Source organism: Aedes aegypti, chromosome 3 (genome assembly GCF_002204515.2).
Source record: "Aedes aegypti strain LVP_AGWG chromosome 3, AaegL5.0 Primary Assembly, whole genome shotgun sequence".
Lineage (NCBI taxonomy): Eukaryota > Metazoa > Arthropoda > Insecta > Diptera > Culicidae > Aedes > Aedes aegypti.
This window is the reverse complement of record NC_035109.1, coordinates 31,551,387-31,577,802: the sequence shown is the minus strand read 5'-3', so window position 1 is coordinate 31,577,802 and position 26,416 is coordinate 31,551,387. Positions and strand designations below refer to the sequence as shown.

At 38.4% G+C, this 26,416-nt stretch overlaps 1 protein-coding gene across 1 annotated transcript in view; it reads left to right on the top strand.

Moving 5' to 3' along the window:
* The first annotated feature begins 1,046 nt into the window (after positions 1-1,046).
* Positions 1,047-26,416, top strand: part of LOC5567820 (1-acyl-sn-glycerol-3-phosphate acyltransferase alpha) — a 65,437-nt gene continuing 40,067 nt past the window's right edge. The window contains exon 1 of the mRNA XM_021848951.1: positions 1,047-1,782. Within this exon, the coding sequence (XP_021704643.1) occupies positions 1,601-1,782 (182 nt within the window). The 5' untranslated portion in view covers positions 1,047-1,600. The remainder of the gene's footprint in view (positions 1,783-26,416) is intronic.

Genomic DNA, 26,416 nt, shown 5'->3' with positions numbered 1-26,416 from the left:
ATTGTCTTGATTAGCAATTCGTGTATTGTTGTACAATACAAAAACAATTCAACGAACTGTATCATGGTTGCATTCGTCGTTACAGCTAATGTCAAGTGACTTCTAAAAAACTACTTATTTTTACTTTTTGAATATTTTTCACCCAACATTTCTTGCTTTCTAAACTTGTTTTGTTGATTTCTTTCAGCAAAGCTGCATAGAAAAAAGCAACAGTTGTTTTACGCGAAAATAGGAATTTGATCAAAATTGTAAGGTATAAAACCAATTAAAAACAATACAATGTTCTGTTACAATATATTATATTGTTTTTGAATTGTATATCCAAACAAGCATAATATTGCTTCGACATTCAATTACAATACGCTGTATTGTATCCAATACGTTATATTCTACATTAATGGTTTATTCCATTCACTGAATGATACGTTTTTATCCGGGCGGGTATTGATGCACCACGGTAATCATTTATTAGTACGAAACATGCCAAAACACACTACCTCCACTATTGGAGCTGCCTCCACTAAGGGAGCGTTTGCCCTATCAAGATAGGCTAATAAATTACTTTTCAGTAGCAAATCAGGTCGAAATGTGCGAAGAGTTTTCTAGCGAAAATGGGTGTTTTTTTCGTTTTATTTTCAATGCAAAGTTTCACTAGAAGTTAGTTTCCGTGTACGTACGATGCCCATGCAGCATTGCACAGTAAAAAGTCGTTGTGTGCGTGCGTCACGACTTGCTTGCTGAGAGAAGAGAAGTCAAAACAGAGAACCAGGACGATGGCGCACATTCAAAATGCTTCACACAGTAATAGTGGAGTAGCTTTGTTGGTGTCATTAATTTATTATGAAACTTATTCGCTGTTCCACTGTGAAGGATCTTCTTGAAATTGATGCAATAAAAAAATTAAAAATATTTATAAAAGTGAGGTCTGCCTTTCTGACAATTTTCATTTGATAATTATTATTCAATATTATGATGTTACCGATCTTCAAGTGTAATGTTTTTTAAACGTGCGTAAAAAGGACCGACAGGAGAGAAGATCAAAACGCTGTCTCGCGTCTCGCGAATCAACGTCGTCACGAACTCGCGGTTCGCTCTGTGCGCGCGTAGAGAGCATAATAAAGCATCGACTACTGTGTTCCTTCCACTGCAGTCTGCGTTTGGCGGTATCCCGGTTTATATCGCGTGCGCGTATCAAAACGTTAGAAGTGTTCTCGAGTCGATACAGACGGTGCTAATTCTATCCCTTCTATCCTCATAGCGACTTCCCAAGCGTATCAACCAAGATAAATAAAGCACCTGCCCTGTTCCAACATTGTTGTCCGGTGTGTGGGGGAGTAAAGTCGCCGCAGTCCCTCGCTTAGTTTGTTCAGTCTCAGTTGGGCCCATAATCTGAGCCGTTTCGGTGTCGCGATATCCGTCCTCTGCGCCAAATTGGATCTAATTCGATAATTTAAAGACAGTGGTGGTGGATAACGTTGTGCGTAGTCTCGGATGTGCCACTAGAGGAGAACCGTAGCGGCAAAATAGTGCGATTGATATCGTTCCTCTGTGTTTCCTGCTGGATTAAGAAGCTGAGATCTTGTTCGCGACAGAAGGAACGATGGCCAGCTATTATGAGATTTTCCTCATCTGTGGCATCATACTGATGCCCATCTTCTACGAAACCTCGCACAAATTTCGATACTTTTTCAAATTTTTCATATACTATTTTGTGCTGATGATCAACTCGATTATTCTGATCCCGGCTATGATGTTCCGAGCGAAGGATGTCCGCAATTTGATGTAAGTAGCATTCTTGAAAGGTCATTCATATTTTCTTGTTTCAATAAAATCCTATTCATTTGCTGCGCACTCTATGCGGCCCAGCAAAAGAAGGAAAAAATCGATAATGTTGAACCCAAGATGGGGGAGACGAATTCTATAAGCGTATACCTATAGGCACTTGTACGAGGAGTAAGAAAAGATAAACAATTGAATTTTCCTTCAAGTCGGTTTTTCTTGGAACGATAACGATTCCAGTTCCAGCCAGAGTATCGATTTATATGTGCTTTGTTTATTTTCACTTTTACCTCGTAGAGCTGTTGAGAGAATGTTCTTTGTAGATAAAACGGATCTTTTTTGAACGAATTTCCATTTATGACTAGGATTGTGCTTGTTATGTCATGGAATTCAATGAACGGAACAGAATTGCACTTATCCTAGTTGGCTATGGGAAGGCGAATAGCATCACTACTGCACTGGCAACTGCTTTATCTAGAAATCCTTTATAAATATAAAGGATCTTTAGTAAAAAGTAGGCATTGAAGAGAATGGGGTAAGATGTCCAATTGAAAAAGGCTTCAAAATCGGGATGAGCCTGTTTTAATTGTAATGATATTTTTACAAATTGCTCTTCATTTGCTTTGTCTTGAAACAAATTTTCGATACCGAGTTTGGCTGATACAAATATTAATTTGCTTCTATATGTTGGAACCAGGGAACGGACTTAGCAGAGTGGCAACCCAATAAATGCGTGGGAATCGGATAAAATAACGTTTAACCGGAGAACTTATGTTTAACACGTGTGAACTTTAATTCGAGTAAAAGAATGACAGATGAAGGAATAATGTTTTTGTTCTTCTTCTCTTCGCTGACCCTGTGACTCGGGCATTTTCTAGTTGCCAGTGCATCAGCGCCCTGCGACTGGATATGCCGACACTCCTCCTCGCTGATCACTGGAGTTCATTTGTAGACTTCCGCTTAGGACACAGACCAAGCTTCTCCGCGAACAACTGCATCTTGGTAGCGCCCAAAGGCTTAGTGAACACATCTGCGATCATTCTATCAGTAGGACAGTAGTGTAACTGGATGACCTCACGACTGCATAGATCCCGAGCATGATAAAACTTAGTATCAATGTGCTTGCTTCTTTTATTCTGCCGCTCCAAAGAAACGAAGTCAATGCAACTGCGATTATCTTCGTTTAGCATAGTAGGTTGTCGTTGCTCTTGACCTAGTTCTCCCAGTAAGCGACGGAGCCAAGTTGCTTCCTGAGCTGCTTCGGATAGCGCGATATACTCGGCTTCCATCGTCGACGTTGCTACGCACGATTGCTTTCGGCTAGCCCAGCTGACACTAGCTTCCCCTAGTTGAAAAACGAATCCACTGGTAGATTTACGATCGGCGGTGTCGCCGGCCCAGTCTGCATCGCTGTATCCGACCAATTCCAAATTCTTCGTCAGATCGCTGGCAAGCCTCAACTTGTAATCTTGGGTACCGATCAAATATCGCACGGTACGCTTCAGTTCCAACCAGTCCAGTTGGGTTGGACAGTTGGTCTTTCGACTCAAAATAGAGATGGCGGCTGATATGTCCGGTCTTGAGTTAGTGGAGATGTAGAGAAGCACTCCAACTAACTTGTGGTACTGTGTGTTATCAGGAAGTTTCTCTCCACCGTTCAGACGAAAGTAACCAGGATCCACTGGATACTTTGACGGTTTTGCGTCTGTCAACCCAAACCGTTCTGATACTTCCCGAATCAAGGCCTTCTGGCTCAGCATGTACATTCCGTCCTTGTCTTTAGTGACGTTGATACCGAGAAACTGTTTTATCTCCCCTAGTGAGGTAATCTCAAAATGCTTCCTTAGTGCGTTCTCAACAACGTCGATTTGATGTCCATCTCGACAAACCAGGAGCATGTCATCAACATAAATTAATAAATAAATCCACTCACCGTTTGATAGCTTCTTACTGAACAGACAGGCATCCGCCTCCGACTGCCGGAATCCAAGACCAATGAGAACTTCCTTGATGGTCGCATTCCAGACCCTGGCGGCCTGTTTAAGGCCGTAAATGCTACGATTCAGTTTGCAGACAAGCGCTTCATTGCCCGCCGATGTGTACCCCGGCGGTTGGCGCATGAAGATTTCTTCATGAAGCACTCCGTTCAAATACGCATTCCTGACATCAACATGACGCACTTGCAGGTTGTTATGTCCCGCCACTGTTAGAAGCACTTTGAACGTTTGCTGCAATGCAACTGGAGCATGCACCTCACCAAAATCTTCACCGTAGCGTTGCGCGTAACCCTGAGCTACCAGGCGCGCTTTAAATCTCACTGTTTGTCCACAAGAGTCCTTTTTCTGTTTGAACACCCACTTCGAGCCGATTGCGTGACGCCCTTTTGGCAAAGGAACAAGCTTCCAAGTATTGTTCGAAAGAAGCGACTTATATTCACTGTCCATAGCTTTACGCCATTGTTTCTTGTTAACACTTGCAATTGCTTCTTTATAGTCCTTTGGATCTCGTTCCTCGATTTTTGCAACGCCCACAACAAAATCACTGAGTTTCTTAGGCAAAGCCCCAGCGGTGCTCCGCTTAGGCCTTCCAGCACTTTCCCCTTCACCACTTTCTTCTCCATGGCTCTCTTCTTCATCACTTTCTTCGTTCACGGGCTCTTCTTGATCCGAAAAACCCAGGAATTCATCATCACTTCCCGTCACTGGTTCTTCCGCATCTCGATCATCGTTGCTGTCATCGCTGAATACTGTCGTCGTCAACTGCTGGCTGGGAATTGGTCGAACCACCGGTTCCAGCTCCTCCTTAATTTTCGCACCAAGTTCAAGGAATTTGGCGTCCCGACTGACGATGATTTTGCCAGTTTGCTTGTTCAGAAACCTATACGCCTTCGCTCCGCATTCATATCCGACGAAGGTCAGCTTCTCAGCACGTCTCTCCAGCTTCTTACGCTTGACTTCCGGAACGTAGACATAGGCGTCGCATCCAAACACTTTCAGACCGCTTAGATCGGGCTTCTGTCCGTTCCACAACTCAATCGGAGTCTTTCCAACCGATCTCGAAGGAAGCCGGTTCTGAATAAAACCCGCTGTGGCAATGGCTTCTCCCCAGTACCGTTTCTCAAGTCCGGCGTCCAGCAGCATACACACTGCCATCTCCTGCAGGTACCTATTCCGGCGCTCAGCAACGCCGTTTTGCTGAGGGGCGTAGCCAGCGGTAAGCTCCATCCGTATACCTTCCTCTTTATAAAACGACTTGAGCTCCTTGTTGACAAATTCAGCTCCTCGGTCCGAACGAATGGCTTGTGGCTCTCTGCCGAACTGGTTTTCGACAAGCCTCACGAAGTTCTTGATACAGTCCTTCGCTTCCCCCTTATCCTTGAGTAGATACAGCACCAGGTACCGACTGAAGTCGTCAATCAGTACCATGAAATATCGATTGCCTCCTGGGGTGACGTTGGCCATTGGCCCACACAAATCCGTGTGAATGAGCTGTAAAGGCTGGGTAGTCTTCCGATCGGCCTTCTGAGGGAAAGGGGGACGGGAAAACTTCCCCTCTAGGCAACACTCGCAGACGATCTTCTGCCCGCAGTCCACCAACTTAAATCCCGTGGCCAACTGCTGTCGTTGAATCCGATCAATAACCGCTGGATCACGATGGCCGAATCTTCTGTGCCATGTATGCTGGCAATTCACAGAATGGCACGTATTCGACACCGCTGCACACTCACGATCCTTGAGCATATAGAGACCGCCGCTACGCATGCCCAGCGCCACAACTTTCTTCGATTTATCGATAATTTCGACGCTATTCTGCTTAAACAGCACATCGTAGCCCTTATCCGCAATCTTACTTACCGAAATGAGCCCGCTATCAAGTTCTAGGACATACAAGACGTTGTCCAGCCGCACGTCTACAGCCTCACCAGCGCCGTCGACACATTTCACAAATCCGCTTCCGTGACCACCTGACTTCGTGTGGTTTCCATTTGCCATCACCACCTGAACACTGTTCGACTCATCCAAAGCATCAAAAAACGTATCGCTGCATGTCATGTGGCATGATGCGCCACTGTCGATGGTCCACGAACATTTTTGCGCAGCTGAAGAACGACTGACGTAACTCTCCTCCTGAACCAGAAAACTCACTGGTTCCCGCTCGGCGTTTGTAGCTTGCTTCGCTTTGGCTTTGCTCTTACCACCAAAAGGTTTACTGTTCCCAGAAGATCCTGCTTCACTTTGCGACTCCTTCATCGCACGCCACTTACAGCAATCCTTTTTAAAGTGGCCGGGCTGCTTACAGAAGAAACAGGCCTTGCTCGACTGTGTCTTGAGCACCTGTTCGCCACCGGGTCCTTTGCTGCCTCTCTCGCAGCGCTTGTGGAATTCATCCAACAATTTTGATTTGACGAGCTGCATAGTGATATCATCATCCGGTCTAGCTTCGAGCGCCGATGCCAAATAGTGATACGATTCTGGCATACTGCGCAGCACCATTGCCACCTTAAGCTTTTCCTCCAGAACAAGTCCCACATTCTGCAGCCGTTCGAACAGCATATCCATGTCGAGAAAATGTTTTTCGGCATCACCACCCTCCTGGAGCTTCGCATCGCACAGCTTGATCAACAGCGATAGCTGAGAGGTAGTGGTTGACTTTTGATGGTATCCTTTGAGCGCATCCCAAACTTCACGAGCAGAATCACATCCCTGGATGAGTGTATACTGGCTCGCTTCCACACAGAGAGCAATTGTAGCCCGCGCTTTCCTATCAGCTTTCAGCCAGGCATCCGTGACGGGTTCGGGCTTCACTTCATCCACAACATGCCAGAGATCTTCTCTCGTGAGAAACATTTCAACCTCGAAGTTCCACGTCGCATAATTGTTGTTGTTGAGTTTGGCGAGGGTAAACTTTCCCACTTCTGCCATCTTGCTTTAACAAACAAACTTGCCGACGAACACCACACGCAAACAACGACGAAAAACTATCACCGCACAACACCGCGATGACCGTCGAAAACTTTTCAATTTTTATCGCGAATACAACCCGTTTTCCACCGATCCTCCACTGGGGCCATAACCTGTTGGAACCAGGGAACGGACTTAGCAGAGTGGCAACCCAATAAATGCGTGGGAATCGGATAAAATAACGTTTAACCGGAGAACTTATGTTTAACACGTGTGAACTTTAATTCGAGTAAAAGAATGACAGATGAAGGAATAATGTTTTTGTTCTTCTTCTCTTCGCTGACCCTGTGACTCGGGCATTTTCTAGTTGCCAGTGCATCAGCGCCCTGCGACTGGATATGCCGACACTATATTCGAGACCACTTGGGAAGTACGAGGGATAAACATATGGAAGGAACAATACAAATATTAAAAGTAAAATAGAAAATAAATCAAGTTTTTAATTTAAATTTCTATTGAAAGAAGTGACGAAGAATTTATTTTATTCTATAGCGATCGTCTGCTGGATCGTCTTTCTACTGGGTTTCTTTACATAAAAAAACTTGATGTGTATTGATTTTATTTGTTTGTCATTTTGTCTCATCGCTACACATATGTGATATTTGTAAATTTCAATTTTCACTTCGAAAAATATTCATTCTTTGTCTGATCCAGGTGAAACATTCTTCCAGAAAAACTCATTCTTAACCCTTGAGTCGTCGCGCAGTTTTCCAACGTCAGAACCACCACGCTGATACTGTGTACGAAAAGCGAGGTTTTTTCACCACTGTTGTACAAAATACAACAGCGTGACGACTGAAGTGTTAAATCATACATATTAGACAGTTTCACAAAAATCGAAATGTCTGGGATTCAAACAGTCACCCCCTAGTCCTAGTTACTACTACAATACTAAAACAAACTATCAGACTAATTTTCATTCAATTTGGAGAAGATTAGGAGGTGCCTCAAAATAAATCTGTGTTTTTGACGTTGGATAACGTCTTACGGCAACATATGGGGGTACAATTCAGAAAAACGAAAAATTGAGCATGTAACGAAAAATGGTCAGGTTTTGACCGCTAATAACTCAGTCATTTATCGATAGATTTTCAATATTTATCCATGAATTGATTGGAAATTTATCTACGCGTCGATTCAAATGGAGGACACTATTGATTATTGGCAACAAACTATTGAAATATCGTAAAACGTTGACCCCTTTCTTATCTAACCAATCACGTTCAAGCACATTTTTCGGTTCCGCTTCCCACTATAAAAGCGCACCGCACCCTGCTTCTTCCCTCATTCTTCTTTTTGCCGTCAGACTGTGAACACGGTCGGCGAGCAAATTTCGAGAGTCATTCGCGTCTTCAGTTCAGTTTTCAATAGGACGCGAATACAACACGCATTAGAACCGAAGAACCACGCATTTCGGAGCCGCAGCAACTGAAGCCGCTCATTTGAGTGCACCAGCCAGCATAATCGTTTTCGGCCAGAAATCGTCGCTACCAGCCAGTGCTCCGTTGTCATTGCCATGCGGGAAGCTAGCGTGGTCATTCTGGTTCATTAGATCGAGCGGCACAGCCGTCACCGTCCGTGTAATATTCCCTAATTTGTACGAGATGGCTGAAGAAAATCGACCAAAGCCGCCAAAATGTGTCCGTGTTACGCAAATTCAACAATTCAATCGGCCCTTTCCGGAGCCAACAAATGTGTTTTAAAGAGTTATTTGTATAATATTCCCTAATGTGTTTACCACATACTTGCTATAATCTCTTAATTCATCTCATAGCATCATACAATAATTGATTTATTACGAATAATTGACAATACGGCAATTTGAAGCTGTTTCCGAGGATGCTGCTGCTGTGCCGTCGGATTGCAATAACAGCATAATGCTAATCTGTACATCCCTTACCCAGACATCAGTTTCATATAGCCTATTTCCCAGATAAGAAAACGAAGAATATGAAAGGAGGAGCATCATCTGCTATTCTAAGGGTATAAAGCATCCCTCCTTCGTTGAATCTGGTTTCATTCTGTTTTCGCTTTCGAGCTGGTAACAGCTTCTCCAAACCTGCTCAGCGACTCGCTACCAGAGGCAAGCTGTTGTACGAGATGGCTGAAGAAAATCGACCAAAGCCGCTTGTTGAAGCGCACATCGTCATGCGCATCGCAAATCTCATCGGGCGAGGAGGAATGAAACCAGTGCGCCGTCAAAATGTGTCCGTGTTACGCAAATTCAACAATTCAATCGACACTTTTCAGAGCCAACAAATGTGTTTTAAAGAGTTATTTGTATAATATTCCCTAATGTGTTTACCACATACTTGCTATAATCTCTTAAATCATCTCATTCCATCATACAATAATTGATTAATTACGAATAATTGACAATACGGCAATTTGAGGCTGTTTCCGAGGACTGATTTTTGTATAGAAATAAAAATAAATTAAAATATAAATTGTATGGTGCGTGAGAAATCTGAAACCCCCTCCCCCCATGAACCTTTATGTAATAAATGGATGGCCCCTAAGGATATTATTTCCATCTATAAAATGTAAGGACTAAAGAATATGATTATCTCTGGGATTATTCATAAGGAACGGTCGCATTTCCCAAGTGATCCATTTCATTCATAATTTTCTTGTCAATTATCGCAGTCATGATCATTGATTAGTTGCGAGTTTGGTGATGCATTCCCTATTACGGACATCATTTTCATACTACAAACAGATCACCCAAAACTCTTTCTCTGTTTATTTGGAGAGCAAAAGTTACCGCCCATGCTTCTTTTTCCATCGACCGGTTCTATCGGTGTTAAAGTGTTAACCGAACCAACCAAATAATAACACTCAATATCCATAATAGATCAGAATTGACATGCAACAAATAGTTTGAAAATTGATTAGATTTTTAGATTTCTAGGTAAATCTTTCATAAGTTCGTGACGGTCCTAAATCAGGAAATAGAAGAAGCTAACGTTATCCAACGTCAACTTGGCGGTCGTATCTCGGAAACAACCTCTTACTTTTTAGCTATTTTTTACATTCAAAAAGTTCTAACGAGTTTCTGGAAAAAAACGAAAATCAACGATCCTCAAGATCGGAAGTCAAAAAGCTTGACCTCGGGGCTATATCACATATGTAATTGATTGGCATCAAATGCGAATGTTGTTTGAAACACGACTGCGTTGATGACATTTGAAAGCTGTTTTCTTCAATCATCATCCATCATTGAAAAAGCAAAGCTACTATGTTCCATTTTGTAACATGTCAGCAATTGCGCCATTTAGCAGCAGCTATAAATGCAGGGGAATGAGGAATGTCGTATTTCCGACGATTTTTTACAATTTATCTGTAGTTCGGATACAAAAATGATGTACTACAATAATGTTCAGAAATGGCAAAGGAATGATACTACGATTGAACTTTTATGATTAGGCATGAGGTTAAGAATCTCGTAGAACAAAAACTGTAAAGAAATATATGCTTTACAGATACTTTAATGAAAAGAAATCAGTTTTATGAGGTCAAAACCATCTCTAATCGGCATACAGTGTTCTCAAAAGTTGTAAAGTACTAATAATACGTTCAACTAGTGATATTTATTTTGATTTTAGTTTTTCCAAAAACTCGTTAGAATTTTTTGAATGTAAAAAATAGCTAAAAAACACAGATTCGGTTTGACGCACCTCCTAATATTCTCCAAATTGGATGAAAATTTGTCTGGTAGTTTGTTTTAGTATTGCAACTGGGACTAGGGGACATTTAGATTTTTGTGAAACTGTTTAATACATATCTCTTGTAAACCTTAAAGATTCCTATAAAAATTCCCACTGGGATTTTTTTTTATGAATTGTTTCCGTACTTTTTCAATACTTTCTCTGTGAACGCCTTCACCAGCATCCTGGACAAACATTTGAATAGGGCCCAAGAGGTCTTTTTTTAGAAACGTTGCTGTTGAGCCCTTTTTAGCCCGCCCACGCAAACTAACACCACTATCAGAACGATTGATGTTTGCTCTTCCTGATAGTGGTACTGGTGAGCGTGATCGAGTTGAATTGGGCTCAGCAGCGTCTTGCAAAGCCAATGTTTACCTATGTCGATGTGCCCTTTTGAAATGTTTGTCCAGAATTGTTTTTCCCGAGATTCTCATGAAAAATCATTCCCGGGATTAGTAGTTATTATTAAATAGATTTTTCATGAAGTTTCTTTAGGCTTTCTGATTTAAACAGAAAATTTTCAAAGAAGCTTTATCATTTTTAATTGCTTAAAAATCTCTTGAAGAATCCTTCCAGAAATTCTATTAAACATTTCTCCAGGAAATACGTAGACTTATTACATATAAATTCCAATTGTCAGTTTAAAATATCATCCAGTTGGGCATTGACAATGTGTTTAGGATTTACAATTACAATAACAATGATTCTTCCAGGTGTTACTCTAAGAATTCCTCCTTATATGCACAAGATTTTCATAAACAATTAAAAAAATTCAATTGGAAACATATTCTAAGTGATTTCTTAGGGAAGTTTCTACTTGCACAGAAAATTCTCTGAGTGTTTCTTTGGAATTCTTCAAATATAAATTTAATGTTGCTCCCCGCAATCGTTCACAACTTTCTCGGAAATAATATTTAAAAATTTCTTCAGAAATGACCAATAATCAATCATTTCTTTGAATTTCCTAGCGGAATACGTTCAACTGTTATTCAGAAAACTTCCGCGAAAATGCTCAAAATGCAATTTGTTCAGGGACATCTTTAGAGAATTATGTTATCGTTTCCCCTAGAATGTCACTCTAGGATTCTTCCAAAAAAAAATCACCAGAGATTCATCCAAGAATTTTCCAGAGTTCTGTAAACAGTGGGTACAGAATCACTTGGGCACTTTCATGATTCACTTTGGCATGGGAGGTTTCTCTCGGCCGAATCGTCTGAAACTTTGCAATAAGGTGCGCTTCAGTACGATGTATATTGTGGCCAAATATGAGCTCAGTTGCTTTCACAAAACCCACAGCCCAAGTGAATCAAAAGCAGTGGCGATTCCCTAACCTCAAATCTACCTGTTCCACGAATAGAAATTCTTGATTTTATGCAACCAATTTGCATCCATCAAGTAAAGATTTGCTAGACAGCATTGGCGTATTTTTCCTGGAGGGGGCCTAGGGAGGGTTTATCAAATTCTTGTTTTACAATGTAGTATGTCTACCCATAACGCGGGTAGATCACCTTTTCGTGGTGCGTTATGGGGTAAAGATCAGGAACCCTAGTCCTGACTGCTTCAAACAAAGAGAACAGGATGCTATAGTAATCAAAGGAACACTATTAGTCCTTGTTACATTTTAAAGCTTGTTAAAAGTGACAAGTCTCGGTTTTCCAGTAGCCGAGAATGACCTTGAGACAAGGATAAAAATGAGTTGAAATTAACAAGTTGTTTTCTAATCTTTTATTTATTGTTCTCTAGTTCGAAGAAGTAAGGACTAGGATTCTGATGCATGGACAATATCGGTGTCACTTCCCGACTTTATCAAGGGATCCGATTTTGACTGATAAAGGGGCGCGCCTGCGGAGAGTCTACCCACCACACCCTTCGAAGGGTTTAAAAAGCGGAACCTTTCAATTAGAATCCTTTCCTGTGATCAAGTTAGGAATGACAACTGTAAAAAAACCGAATACTTTATCACTTCTCGATAGTGACAAAGTAACACGACATGCACTACACAAAGGACACGGGATATACTACAATAGATCAAATATTGGTCGCAGTGGTTTATGTTCCGAACAGAAAAAAAAAATGTCGTATGTCGATCGTAATCACGATTTTCACAAATTTGGTAGTTTGCATAGATTTGTATTGCTTTTTTTTTGTTTGTGAATTTTTCTCCACTGCATATCAGCAATATTTGTAAATTCAAATTCTCACTACGGAAACTCTTCATGTTTTGTCTAATCCAGTGAAAACTTCTTCATGAATGCCTCCAAAGAATATCCCTTGTGATTCTTCCACGAACTTTTCAGGTATTCAATCATGTGATTTTAAGAGATTTCTCTGAGAATTCAATAATTATTTCCGTACTTGTTTAGTGCTTTCGCTATAAACTCATTTACCATTGTTTACTAAGTTCCTCCTGGGAGTCCCACAGAAAATCATTCCTGGGATTAGTAGTTATTAATAAATTTTTGTTCTTGCAGTATTTCTAGGCTATTCTGATTTGAGATTATTTTAAACATTTCTCCAGGAAGGTCTTCTACGTTCTTATTGCATACAAGTATCAATTGTTAGTTTAAGATATCATCCAATTGTTTATTGATAATTTGTTTAGAATTTTATAGAATAACTGAGAATTTTTCCAAGATACATTTCAAGCTACTCTTAGAGTCTCATTGAAACTCAAGTTCACCAAGCAAGAATTCTTTACACAAATTTTTCAGACAGTTCACCAACAGTTTTTTCAATTTTTAATTTGAGATTATTTCTAAAGTTTCTCTTCAGCTTCCTTTAGCAAATCTTTCAGAAAATATATCTTTAAAAATTGTAACGCAAATTATCCAGGACTTCCTATTGAATTATTCTAAGGATTCCACACAATTTTCTTAAGCAATTCAATTGTAAAAATGTTCTTAGCAATCTCAGAGGAGTTGTTCGTAAATCCATATCATGTTTAAAAATGTTATCAGAGAATGCTCTTCAGATTTCTCTAAAAATCAATTTAATGTTGCTCCTCTCACTCCTTCAAAACGCTCTCGAAAATAAAACTTTAAAGTTTCTTTAAAAATGCCAACGTAAGAAAAATAAAAGAAATGATTTTTTTTAAGTTTATTGCAGAATACTTTCCATTGTTCATTCAAAAACTCTTCCGCTATAATACTCAAAATTTCCATAGCAATTTGCTCAAGGATTTCTTCAGAGAATTATATTATTGTTTCTCCTAGGTTGTCGTCTTAGAGTTTTTCCGAAAAATTCAATAGAAATTGATCCAAATATTTTCCAGATTTTTTATTTCAAAAAGCACTAGCAATTCTTGTATATGAGATTTCTTTGTAAAATAACTTTACGAATCACTAAATATCCACATCCAATTTATATTAGCTTTCTAGTAAAACATATATTTACTAATTTCCTGTCGAAACATTCAAGAACTCACCCTAGAATTTCTGAAACGTTTTGTCGGAAATTCCTGAATATATAACTGACAGAAAAGCTTAAGCTTGGATTTACTACAAGAATTGTTATTCTTTTTCTTCACCTTTTCTGATTGGCAATAAAACGGATGGTTTTTTATTAACAATATTTGTTCTCAACATCTTAGGAAATGTTTTTCATAAACTCCGAAGTTTCATGATAAAATTACGAACAGATTGATGTAGAAACAAATTTTTACCTTACAGAAATTCCAAACATACTTTTTTGGAGGGACTTTTTTTTGTTTATGGTGTTTAGACCTGTAGAAGTTGATCGTGAAAATATTGACGATATTTTTAAGAACATTGTCAAAGATGACTTATGGTATTATTCGTAACGTAAGTTTTAACTGAATTTAAATCTTAGATGAAATTTTTGCATTACTCTGAAAATTGATTGGGAATTCCTAATGGATTTTTAGGAATCAGCAGCCGTTCTTCTTCTTTCTGGCGTTACATCCCAACTGGGACAGAGCCTGCTCATCAGCTTAGTGTTCTTATGGGTACTTCCACAGTTATTAACTGAGAGCTTTCTATGCCGATTGACCATTTTTGCATGCGTATATCGTGTGGCAGGTACGATGATACTCTATGCCCAAGGAAGTCGAGAATATTTCTAACCCGAAAAGATCCTCGACCGGTGGGATTCGAACCCACAACCATCAGCTTGGTGTTGCTGAATAGCTGCGCGTTTACCGCTACGGCTATCTGGGCCCCAATCAGCAGCCGTACGTGTCAGTATTATGCAAATTTTCAAAGCTACAATTTACCTCTTTTCTTCAGTTTCTGTTGTAATTGGTTTTTGGAAAATATAAACATGTTGTGCCTAGTTCCTATAGGAAGCGTCGTGCTAAGGAAGGAAAAACAACTAAATGTTGAAGCAGGTAAAAACAACAGATGGACAATGAAAGATAAGTGATTATTTCTCTAGAGATGAAAAATTAAAAGATTGTTAAGCCCTCTCTAATGATAATAAAAACTAATTTCTCGAGAAGTTCCATCAGAATATTCTTAAGAAATTATCCTTGAAATCTAGCCGTATGCCGTCCTTGACTTCTGGATAACCACCAGTTGCCAGAAATCCTCCAAGAAGTCTGCCCTGAAATTGCACAATTGTTCCATCCCAGAATATGGATTCTTCCAATAATTAATAGAACTATTTCTAAAAAATGCTTTCAGGAAGATTATTATTCTATAGTTCTTTTTAAATATCTTAATAATTCCTCCTTAACAACTATTTTGTTAAATTTTTCATTTTTCTTTACTAATTTCTTTACCGCTATGTTGACATATGAAGCAAAAGTATTCCTGGTGTTCTTCAACAAATTACCTCTGACGATTCGTAGGCAAGAGACATTTTAAAACCACTTCTTGTAGATAATTCGTGTTTAATCTGGTTAACATTTTAGGAAGACATTAGATGAACTTCGCGAAAGAATTTGTATCATTTATTTATTTATTTTATTTTATTTTTTAGAAAACTATTTGAATGAATTCATTGAGAAATTTCTAGTCGAACATTCAGCAAAATATAGGAAGATAGGACAGAATCAATGAATTTTTGGAGGAACCGCGTGGGAAAACTTTGAATTTGGAATGGTTAAGTATTTTTTTATTTGTGAATATATAAGAAATGGTTGTACTCTGGGAGGAATTCACTTTGAAAGTATAAATAAGTTTCACAATATTATATTACTCTCTTCCAAGAGATTTGCAGCATAAGTTCTGAAAGCACCCCTTGCTGTTCCTTGGGAAAGTAGATTATACTGGAATTCATCAAAGAATATCGAAATGTGACCTAAAAAAGTTTGCTACAAATCTGTCAGGATCAAATCAAACATGTTTTTAAATTTCCCAAATGTTTTCTAAAATAATAAAACATATTCAGTTTTCTTGAAAAAATGTTGTTTAGAGCTTAACCAATGGGTTTATTCATGCAAAATATATCAAAAACTGAAGTTGAATGTATGAACAAAAATATTGCTGGAATAAAAGCCATTGGTCGATATTGTTGGAATTTTCCACAATAGGTTAAATTTCTGCCATCCATCTGAAAAAAAAAACTTAGCCAGGTTAAAACTTATGGAACATATCTGTTCTAAATTAAGATTTATGTTTTGCCAAAAATTCCCGCTTTCTTATGTTTAAGAAATTCCTTTAGTTACCAGTTTTTTTTAAATAGTTTTGTCGGACACTATACGAGTTGTAGTTAATGTATGGAATTCTGTTGTGAATTCTTATAAGGGAAAACATAATCCACGGACAAATCGAGCAGAGCATCCTTCATAAACAAAGGAAATTTTTATGCAGTGAATATGCTGCTTTATACTGAAGCATTTTAAACAGCATTGTTTGCAATATTGCGATTTCGGGAACATAATTTCTGGAATGTTGACGCTTTTATGTACAACGTTTCTTTTGTGACGGAGATGTTGAAAAATTGCGCTTATCGCACACACTAACAAGCTGGTTCTAGCGGTAATCAATCGAACGATAGCCAGACGATTATTGTAGGATTCATCGAAGTCAGAACCGCCACGCTGGTAATGTGTACGATAAGCGAGGTTTTCTCCAAACTGTTGTACAAAATTAAAGAATGTAACTATATAAGAAATTTTCTTCTGTCGATAACAGTCGCGTAAATTTATTCAGAAGATTTTTCTTCACGTTAGAATCTTTTTTTTTCTAGTTTTTATATTAACTATCATCCAAAATTCTGGGGGGGGCTGGATGACTCTGGAGGGGGCCTGGCCAAACTGTTTTTGGAGGGACATTCTTCAATAATTGTGGTAAAACTGAAGAATTTTAACGTGAAATAGGCGGTGTTTTTTTAAGAGCATTGCCACATATGTTGTGGTGAAATTTGCAATGTAAAATTTTACTATATTTGAATCTTGGAGGAAATTTTTGCATTATTTTGGAAATTTGTTGAGGAAATCCTGATGGACTTACAGAAATCAGGAATCATACGTATAACAATTGTGCAATTTTCCAAAACTCATAGAATTTACTTTTTATTTTAAGATTCTTCAAAGTGTTGCTTTTTGGAGTGTGAAAATATTTTTGTACGAAGTTAGCCTGACGAAAACAACAGAATGTTTAAGCAGGTTGAAAGTACAAATGGTCAACAGATCAATCAAAGATAAGATTGTAATTATTTATAAGCTTTACTCTAGAGGGAATGATTGCATTATTTTACAAGCTTCTCTTATGAATGATGAACAATAAAAGAGCAAATGTCTCAAGAAGTTTCATCGGAATCTTTCTTAGAAACTATCCTTGAAATACGACAGAATTCCTTCCTTGACTTCTGGATTCCCCAGAATTTTACCAAAAAGTTTCTAAGAACCCTCAAGCTGCACAAAAATACAATCCCGAAATATGAATTGGGCCAATAATTGATAAAACTATTTCTAAATTTCTAAAATGTTTTAGGGGAGATCCTTACAAGTTTGTTTTTCTTGATGTTTCTTCACAGTTTCTTCTACCGCTATGCTTTCTTCGGAAGTAGAATATTCCTGAGAGCAAGATACAATTGTAAACATTTTTCGTGGACAATTCTTAAATAATCCGGAGATTGCATTTCTAGAAAATAAGCATAAAAGAATTTCTGTCGAAACTTGTGATGTATTTTAGAAATATTTGATGGACTTTTGTTGGACTTCGCGAAAGAATTTGTAATAAAATTTTTGGCGAAACTATTTCAAGGGATTCATCAAGAAATTTCTAGTAAAACTTTCAACGAAATCTCAGTATAAGATTTGACAGAATCAATGATTTTTGGAGGAATTGTGATGAAAAATTTTGAACTTTTTAAATGTTTGATTATTTACTTTAGTTGAATACGGGAACGTATTCCGGAACCAATTTGTTGATAAAAAGTAGACTAAGAAGAAGTGGTTGTCCTCTAATTGAATATACGAACAAATCTAACAATATTATTTGACTAATTTGCAGAAAATTTGTAGCATAAGTTCTGAAGCCACCCTTGGATATTCCTTGTGGAATATGATTGAAGTATAAATCTTCAAGAAATAGTGAATGGTGGCTTCAAATATTTTGCTACAAATATGTAGGAAATTTGTCAAATTTTTTTTTTGGAATTTATTAGGTTAATAATAAATTTTCTATGAAATATGTAGTTTAGGCAATCAATTTATTTGTACACAATTATTTTATAAAATGGAAGCAAAATCATAAAAATAATTTATTGCTTGAAAAAAAAAACTATGGTTGATTTTGTTGGACTTATCCACACCAGGTTATATTTCTGCCATTCATGTAAAGGAAACTTGAAAGGCTGAAATTCCCTAAAATAATCTTTTGAATTAAGCCTTATTTATTGTCACAAATTCCCGCTATCTATTGTCAACGAAATTCCTCTAGTAATTTTGACTACGTCTTACGGCAATATACTGGGTGTCAATAGAAAATCTAAAATGTTGCGACCGTCACGAAATTATGTAAGATTTCGAATAGTAATAACTCAGCCATTTATCTGTAGATTTTCAATATTTTCCCACCAATCGGTCGGAAGTTTATACAACATTTTACTCAAATGGAGAAAACTTTTGATTTTTGACGATAGACTGTTTTTTTTTTGTTAGACACTCCGTGCACTTGGCCACTACTATGCCGAGGATCATATATACAGAATCTATTTATATCCTAGTTCTTATTGCTATTTCTCTCATACCGAGCAGTTAGAGGAGAGTGCTGCCGTTGGTTCAATCCATATCCATATCGAAGTCCATTGGTGTGCGGTGGTTCATTTTGCCATGTATATGTGTCGTGTGAGGCAACAGCCTACAAAGAGGGTCAGTGTGTCTCAGTCACCATCCGATACTGACGAAGGATGGATGTGTTCCCCTAAACACAGTCCTTCGTGCGGCGTCTTCTGGTGGCTGGACGGAGTTTTTTGTGTGGGGGGATTGGGAATCGAACCCATGACCTTACGCTTACGAAGCGAAACCGTATCCTCGAGGCTACGAGACCCCCCGAACTCGTTCATATTGTCTTCCACGATTCCTTTGGGTTGGCTAGTGCACTACAAAAGCAGACCAATTTCTGCTTCTTCGCGCATTCTTCTTTTGACGTTAACTACGTCTTACGGCAATATACTGGGTGTCAAAGAAAATCTAAAATGTTGCGACCGTCACGAAATTATGTTAGAGTTTGACTAAAGGAAGGCTGCAACTATGAAAATCGACTAAAATTCAAATGCAAAAAATCACTTGGCGTAGTTAACGTCATGCGGTCGTGTCTTGTACACAACGCCTTCTGATTTTTTAAATTATTTTGTCGGGAAATTTGCGCTTATAGCATATAACAACAAGCTGGTTCTAGCGGTAATTAATCGAGCGACAACCGGAAGATCAATTATTTTGGTTGTCGCGCGATTCACTGAAGTCAGAACCGCCACGCGATAGGTGACTTTTCCCACTATTGTTGTAGAATATTTATGATAAACTTCTAGGTTGAAGAATTCTCTTTATAAATTTCTGGAATAGCTAATGGAACAAAGTACCAAACGAAGATATTGTGTGTAAAAAAAATCCGTGCAGAAACAGAAACGGGTGTATCTTGAAGGATGAAAGTGAGGTGATTGAAAGGTGGAAGCAGCACTACGATGATCGCCTGAATGGTGCAGAGGAGGAAGACCAAGACAGCAGGAGGAATGGCTTCATCAGTACGGCGAATAAGGGAGACGTGCCAACTTACAGAACAGTTAACCAATATACAAAAAAGGCGACAAATTAGAATGTGAGAACTGTCGAGCGATAACCAACGCAGCCTATAAAGTGCTTTCGCAGATCATCTTCCGCCGTCTATCGCCGCTAGCAAGCAGAATTGTGGGAAGTTATCAAGTCGGTTTCGTGGACGGGCGATCGACAACAGACCAAATCTTTATGTTGTGGCAGATCCTCCAAGAGTGTGGCGAATATCAAGTCCCTACGCACCACCTATTCATCGTTTTCAAAGCGGCCTATGATAAGAGCTATGGAAAATTATGGCCGAGAATGGTTTTCCCGGGAAACTGACTAGACTGATGAAGGCAACGATGGATCGTGTACAGTGTTGTGTGAAGATGCATTATCGGACCCGTTTGAAACACGCAAAGGACTTCGACAAAGCGATAATCTTTCCTGCCTCCCGTTCAATATTGCGCTAGAAGGTGTTATGGAACATGCGGGGCACGATCTTCATTAAATTCAGCCAGTTCATCTGTTTCGCTGACGACGTGGACATTGTCGGAAGAACGTTTCAGGTGGTTGCTGAACAGTATACTAGGCTGAAACGAAAAGCAGAACGGTTTGGATTGAAGGTAAATAAGTCGAAGACGAAAAATCTGCTGCGTAGAGAAATGAGAAATGGACACTGCTCGAAGAGGACCTGCAAGCGCTAGGAGTTTTTGAACGACGTGTGCTTAAGACGATCGTTGGCGGAGTATGTGAGAACATGACTGACCAGACATGTCATGACTGGAAGGGTACGATGGGCGGGGCACGTTGTGAGACTGCCGTACAAAAAATCCGCAAAAATGGTGTTCACCTCGAATCCGGTCGGTACAAGACGAAGAGGAGCGCAACGAGCTAGGTGGTTTGACCAAGTGCAGCAGGATCTTGGAAGTGTGGGGCGATCGAGAAACTGGATGGTCTGTCATAAAGAAAACCTCTTAACTGGAAAGCAATATTTTTGTTTGCTATCGCGTCCAATTTGTCTGTACATCTATAGCATGACATACGAACACCATTTTCCGTGAGTACCTATATTGAGTCTTGTTTTATTACTTTCAATTGATGTCAATAGATTTGAAGCTATTTTTATTGTTACATATCTACAAATCGATGGACACCGGGAGAAGCTCGTTGCGTCGGCAACCCGAGCAAAACAATCCCAAACTTGGTGCAGAGCTGTAATTGCACAAGCAAGTTGGTGGGCCCATAATAAATTCAATCATCGCTCATCACCCAGTTACTTATGAGCTCCACGACCACGGCTGAGACAGTTTGGAGTAAATAAATTGCTACTTCCACTCTGCCAAGTGCCAGTCAGCTATCATAGCATCGGGATCTTCGCGTATAATAGCAGTGAAGACTTACTCACTTCTACGGCGGCATCCAATAAGAGAACATGGGCGCAGCTAAGATTTCCATCAGGGGAGGAGCGACCACATGTATGTGCGACATCCTCAATTCTCACATAATTTTAGATAATGCCCTAAAAACCATTGGTAACCACGTGTGTAGCACTTCGTTTCTAAAGAAAAAATCATGTTACAGTGAATCCACAATTAAGAATCACCCACAATTTATGAATCAGCTGCCTTTAAAGAACAAAATAACAGTAAAAAATAGCACAAAACATCACGGAAACATTTTCGCTTATAATTTATTTTGAGTAAAATTGTTTACGTGATGTTTTGTGTTGATTTTTGTTGTTATTTTGTCATTTAAAGTCAGCTGATTCATAAATTGTGGACGATTCTTAATTGTGGATCCACTGTATATCTACCAAGGATGTTCATTCATGCATTTGCTCAGAAACGACGTTCTACACACGTGGTTGACAAAGCTTTTAGGGTATTCCCATAAATTAAGGTGAAACATGGTGTATTTGGTGTTCGAAATTCGGTTGCCGATAATAGTCGAATGATGCCGAAGCCGTAAATTACCCTATAGGGTAAGTGTTCCCTTAGTTGTGGGTGATCCAATAGTTGCGGTAGTGCCATTTTCACTGATTTTATTACATTAGCCACATAACAGACACTGCCAATCGACGTATTGGCTTGTTGATACAAGGAATAGCTGAAAAGAGCGTTCCAATTGCTTTTAAACTGATTAAATATCACTAAAATTGCTAAACCTTTACTTACTTGTACCAATAGTTGCGGTAAAGTGTTCCTATGGTGGAGGATCCCATAAGAAAACAACGGATACCGCTACTATAGGGGATGGTACACAAATTATGTCACGCTAAATTTCAACTTTTTTGACCCCCCCCCCCCTTTGTCACGTTTTTTCTATGAGTCCTCCGAAATTTTTGTAAGGCTTATCACGCTTGGCTTGACCCTCTTCCCCCCCTCGGAGCGTGACGTAATTTGTGCATGACCCCTAGGAACACAAATTAAAAATATACCTACCGCAACTAAAGGAACAGTGTACCAATAGTGGAGGTATTATTTTTCATTGACATGCCGTGAATTACTGCGATGAAATCATTTTTCTTTTTAAGCCAATGGTCGTTACTTCCTGTTACAACATTAATATGTACATTAAATGCGCATCTTGAATTTGGGCGTTTGAATGAAGTTCAATCGTGCTTAGTACCTCCACTATCTACCCTATATCAAAGAAGTTTTGCAAAAAATACTGAAAATAATAAAAAAAGTAATTTTTACCTGTTTTTGAATAAGACGTTTTCCTAGATGGCTTTTTTCATAACCACTATCAGAGTACTTTATGTGGAATTTTCAGAATGAATTCTCATATGAATCCCTGAGACAATATGTGAAAGAATTGCTAAGGACTCTCTGAAGTACAGTTAACTCTCCCTTACTCGATATTCCGTATCTCGATATCGAGTTAGAGAACCATAGTAAAAGTTGATTTTCATTGCCAACTCGATGGTCCCTTGTAATGTATATTCTATTACACTTTGTGTGAAAACATTTATGAGTGTATTCAGCACCCCATAAACTAGTCAGCAGAAACTGGCAACACTGCTGTCGATCTTATATTTACAATAAACAAGCCCAAATAGGGTTGTCGCAAAATCTCAATTAATCGATTAGTTGGTAATCGATTACAGTCCAAGAATGCCGATTATCGATAACGATTAATCGACTAGTATTTTACGATTAATCGAATTAATCGACCTTTTTTTCTGTCAATATGAGTTCTAACTACTATAAGGTATACACTCAAAAAAATCCAAACGTCATTGCTACGTGAAAAATCACGTAGATCATTCCATATTCATTTTGCCTCCACTTCACCTGACTAACATAAAGATCACTAAGCCGTTCATAACCATCAAATAATGAATCGGTAATTGTTACTGAGCTAACCTATCGCACTTACGTGAAATTCACGTAGGTGTCTAAGTTCATTTTGACATCTGCATATTGTACGTACATTCGGTGTTGAGCGCAAATCCTAAGATGGCGCCCGCTTGATTTTTGCAGAACTTCAGAAGCTGCTGAACTTTAAATCCTGTGTTAGATTGATTTTAAGGTAAATATGCTTTGAATACTGAAGAACCCCTGCATTACTTCATATTTTACACCTGATTTTTAACCTCTATCAATTATAGCACGCGAAGGCTGCAACAAAACAGAACAAACTCACTACATTTGGGAAACAAGATTGACAATGCTCAGATTGAATATAAAAATATCACAATCTTTTAGTTTTGTTTACATTTTCCAATTGAGAATTAGTTTTCTTCCAAAGCCTATTAGAGATAAGGTTGGTCTTTACTACCTATGATTAACGTAAGAGCTACGTGAAAAGTGCGATGGAAAAAAAACCACGTATGTTTTCACGTAACAATGACGTTTGGATTATTTTGAGTGTACACCGGAGTAAGCCAAAACGGGTGGGGCAACATGAAATACTAAGTTTTAAACAAGATGACAATAAGTGTTAGCAAGTTTTTTGTTTCGTAAAGTTATTTTAATTTGTTAGCACAATGTTTTTGTTAGCAAAAAGCAAACTGAACGTCACCAATAGTATTAATGTCCACTTCGAATAGATTAATTATTTGAATGGGCAGTATCAATGACGCAGTATGTCCGTTGGATCACATCCGAGATATTATTGCGTCTATGCCATATGAATTATGACGCGGCTTTAAGCAAAAAATGCCAAAATGTGATACCACCACTACAGGTTACGCCTTTGGTTTCCATCATATGGGCTAATGGATTATGCCCTCCCATCGCGGCAAGGTCGCATAACCAAGGGGAGGGGTTAATATTTCAAGTTACAGCTTTAACTCATATTCGGTTATTGGCTTTTCAAAACTATACTTTGACGAAGGTCTGTTGTGAAAAAATGAAACAAAACTGTGCAACCGTTTTTGGAGTAATAAGCTTTTATGTTTTTGGTACAACTCCAGCCGTGACAAAATCTTAAATACTTGAAAAACATCATATTGTAGTTTTTGGAATTCCCGAAGGGAACTCAACCGATTCGAATGATTTTTTCAGTGAAGCTTCTTATTACCTGACATTGTATAGTCCGCATTTTTTTGATAAATCGACTAAAAATAACATGGTGGCCTAAGAAATTTTATATGAGTAGTGTTGGTCCCCCAAGGAATACCGGAATGTATTCAACCAAACACAAAATCCAAAAATAGAAAAGTTTTTTTTAGACCTTGTGAAAAAAGGTGCAAAAATATCGAGAACCAAAAAAGTTATCACAATTTGAATTTTGTTTTGTGGTGATAAGATGAAGCTGCCAATAGAAGGGATAAGAATTATGCTTGGAATTATTCGAGTCGTTTCTGTTTTGATGCTATAGTTTTTCTTCTTCGGATTTTACTATGAATTTCTTTTGGGATTCCTCTAAAAATTCCTGCAAGTATTCATCCAAGGATTCTTGTATAAATGGCTTTGGTAGAACATTTAGGGATTGCTTATGGGTCTCCTTCTGAAATTTCTTCAGAGATGGCTGCAAGTATTCAAGAATTCTTTAAGAAATTTGTTTCAGGAATTCTCCAACCATTGCTTCAAAAAATATCATTTGGCTCTTCCAAAACATTTTCATGTGGTTCTATCAAGATTTCCTCCAGGAAATACTTTCAAAGTTAAAAAAAATCTATTTGACGTTCTCGAAGTATTCCTCCAAGCAATTCCTAGGATTTTCCTTTATAAATTTATCCATTGATTCTCCTATGCCGTATTCTAGGAATTGTTCCAGATACTTTTTTCAAGGGATTCTCCATATTTTACAGTCATTTCAGTTCAAATCGGCTAGAATTTCCACATGTTTTTTTTATTTCAGGAATCCCTTATTTGTTCTTACAAGATTTCCATGAAGTCTACCGATAGTTCTTCAACAAATATATCCTAAAATTCCTTCCAGGGTTCTTTAGTAAAACAACAAGTATTATCCCTGAAATTCTTTGAAGAATGCATGTAAAAGCTCATCCATTACATTGATACATCTGAAAACTCCTCCTGGAATTGACTTTTTTTCAGAATTCCTCCAGTTATTTCTTCTGGGGTTTCTTCAAACATGTCCTCCAGATTGTTTTCCTCATACGATTTTTTGGGGGAATCCCTTGAACAATTCCTAGAAAAAATCAGGAGGAATCTGTAGACTACTCCTGGTGGAATTCTCGGACGAATTTCTGTTTCTTAGGGCATATACTGCACGTGCACATAGAGGACGTCGTGTACGGTTTCATGAGGGTTTTCTTGTGGTGCGTTCCATAGGAATCCTAGATGAAAGTGATAGAGAAATATTTTGGATTGTTTTTGGGAATCGCTAGAGATCAATGAGACAGTTTTTTTTTTCTTTTTGGAAAATGCCTGGAGGGGTCGTCTTGACAATAATGCCTGGAGGAGTCTTGAAATGAAATCCGAGACAATCTCTACCAACTTCTTGGATAAATTCCATGAATCCTTTGAAGAAATGCCTGGACCGAAATAATTTAGGAAGGAATCCATGAAGAAATTTCTGAGGCAATCCCTGAAAAATATGAAGGAATCTCATATATGAGCTTCATGTTGAATTTCTAGAGACATCTACATGGATTACACAGCTATAAATGGTAGGTGTTCAGACAGACCGCACTAGATGATATTTTTGCCTTGCAAAGATAAGTCAGAGACTCCGTCAATTCTGATTTTTCTGATGCTATTTTGATACAGATGTTTCACAATACAGAGAAATTTCATTGTTACAGCAAATAATGCAATTCTTTGTTATTCCGAACGCTTGGGGTACGTTTTTCTGAAATAAAAAAAACACTTAGTTCAGTCTTTTTGAACACCGACCAAATATTCCTAGAGATCTCTATGAAAAAATCTTCGCAGTGTAATTCCTGAAGCAATTTTTGGATTTATCTGTGGAAAATTCCATAAAAAATTTTAATCTAGGAATTCCTGGATAAATTGACGGGAGAATCACTCTCGAAATTTTTCATGCAATATGTTTTAAAAATTCTGGAGAAATTTCTGTAGCCCTATCTGTACCGATTCCATGATCCTAGGTTGTACGTTTTTTACTTTTGTATAAAAAAAAAATTCGTACACTGAGGAAAAAAATATATCGATTTCCATACGAAACGATTATGAAATTTTACCAGAAGAAAATATTATAAATTTCATACGATGGCGTTATGAACGAATTAGCTTGTGGTATAGTATGCTTTTTGCAGTACAGTAGTATAGATTCCATAAATGTTTCGTATGAAATCTATGAATACTTGTTATGAACATCAAATTGTACTCGTATGAATCTCAATATATTTGAGTATGACGCTTGTACGACAC